This window comes from Austrofundulus limnaeus, unplaced genomic scaffold (assembly GCF_001266775.1).
Source record: "Austrofundulus limnaeus strain Quisiro unplaced genomic scaffold, Austrofundulus_limnaeus-1.0 Scaffold358, whole genome shotgun sequence".
Classification (NCBI taxonomy): Eukaryota; Metazoa; Chordata; class Actinopteri; order Cyprinodontiformes; family Rivulidae; genus Austrofundulus; species Austrofundulus limnaeus.
The window spans coordinates 595,616-597,341 of record NW_013952760.1 but is presented as its reverse complement, the minus strand read 5'-3'; the positions used below and the strand labels follow the sequence as shown (position 1 = coordinate 597,341).

The window sequence follows — 1,726 nt, the reverse complement described above, 5'->3', positions numbered from 1 at the left end:
CCACTGTTCCTAAGCAGGACATTTTCACTCAGTTCTGCTGCCTAAACCAGAACCAGGACCCACCAAACCCTGACCCCTGACCCCCAAAACAATGTTCCACTTTATTAGAACCGGGCTTTGGTTCTGTTAGGATTTCTGATAAGGTGTCTGATTCAACCAGAGACCACCAAGTTCTTACTGATAACTTCCTGTTTGGATTCTACTTCCTGTTTGGATTCTACTTCCTGTTTGGATTCTACTTCCTGTCTAAAGCTGCTCACTCTGTAGTTTTCTGTCTCGTTTATCTTGGGTTCTGTCCGTGGTTCTGAATCGGTTCATTGGTTCTGCATTTGTATTTTTAAAAAAGTAAAAACAAAATAAATAAAACTCTTCTGAGCGATCAGAGACTTGTTTGGTTCCGGATCCAAACAGAACCAGCTCCGGGCTCAGGTGAGCCCAAATGTTCTGACAGAACTTCAGAGGAACTGATCTGAACTTCCTGCAGCTGAACCGAGAGCTGGAACCCCTCAGAGCCTCTCCGGGTTTTCTTTTTGTTGTGAAATTCCCAGAACCAGAACCAGTGATGGGTTCTGGTTCTGATTCAGCAGCCTTCATCCACACAAGTTCTGTCAGAACTGAAGAAAGTTCTGTTGGTTTGATTTCAGTTAAAAAGTGTTTGGACTCATTCTGCTCCTCAGATAATCACAGAACCATTTAGAACCCAGTCAGAACCATTTAGAACCCAGTCAGAACCATTTAGAACCCTGTCAGAACCTGTCAGAACCATTTAGAACCCAGTCAGAACCATTTAGAACCCAGTCAGAATCTGTCAGAACTCAGAACCCTGACAGAACCCTGGTACTGGGTCTGTAATGGTTGGGCTGCTTCATCTTGTTTCTGAGGTTCTGGTTCTGGTCCAGTTTACTCATCCCAAACTGTAAATGTGCTGCATCTTTAGCTACACGCGCACGCGCGTGCACGTCCCACAAGCTGCCGCCCAGCAGGACTTCAGCTGGAACCAGAACCAACTTCTGCTCCTCGCGAGCTCAGAGGTTCTATCGGAACCAGAACCAAAGGATAAAAACAACGCACGCACGCGCTCGCGCGCTCAGATGCGCGCTCCCGCCCTACCTGACTCAGGACTTTTCGCTCCATCTCTCCACGGGAGCGCGCGCTCTGGCACGCGGCAGGTATCCCGTTCAGAACCTGGTCCCGCTCGCTCTGGTCCGAGGCAGGACCCACCTCATGTCGGTCGAACCGGGACCGAACCAGCTCACAGAGCAGCGGCAGAGGAACAGGGAGCAGAACCGGACCGGGTTCGATCCACCTTAGCTGAGACAGAGACACGGGAGGCTCTGACTCGGGTCCGTCCCGGTTCTGGTCAAGGGTTGTCCTGGTCTGAGTCCTGGTCCGGGTCCGTCATGGATCCTGGACGTGCACGCCGTTCCACTACGGGAACAGAAGAGAGGAGCAGCGCGTGCGGCGAGGAGGAGGAGGAGGAGGCGCGAGCCAATCAGAAGAGGGAGGAGTCCGGCAGATCTCACATCCAATCAGAACCAATGGGTCCAGGTGACGACTGGGTCAGACTTCAGGTTTTTATCAAAAACTGATCCGGTATCAGAACCTAATCTGACTGGATAAAAATATTCATCATCACGTAAATGAGAGGAGCTTCACGAGCCTGTCTCACCTGTCTGACATCATGTCTCATCTGTCTGACATCATGTCTCACCTGTCTGACATCATG

The 1,726-nt window shown here is 50.6% G+C and overlaps 1 protein-coding gene across 1 annotated transcript in view; it reads right to left on the bottom strand.

The window, feature by feature from the left end:
• LOC106528103 (corticotropin-releasing factor receptor 1) overlaps positions 1 to 1,554 on the bottom strand; it is a gene marked incomplete at its 3' end in the record, with an annotated part of 17,163 nt that extends 15,609 nt beyond the window's left edge. The window contains 1 exon segment of the mRNA XM_014023180.1: positions 1,111 to 1,554. Coding sequence (XP_013878634.1) covers positions 1,111 to 1,134 — 24 coding nt within the window.
• Between the last annotated feature and the right edge of the window lie 172 nt (positions 1,555 to 1,726).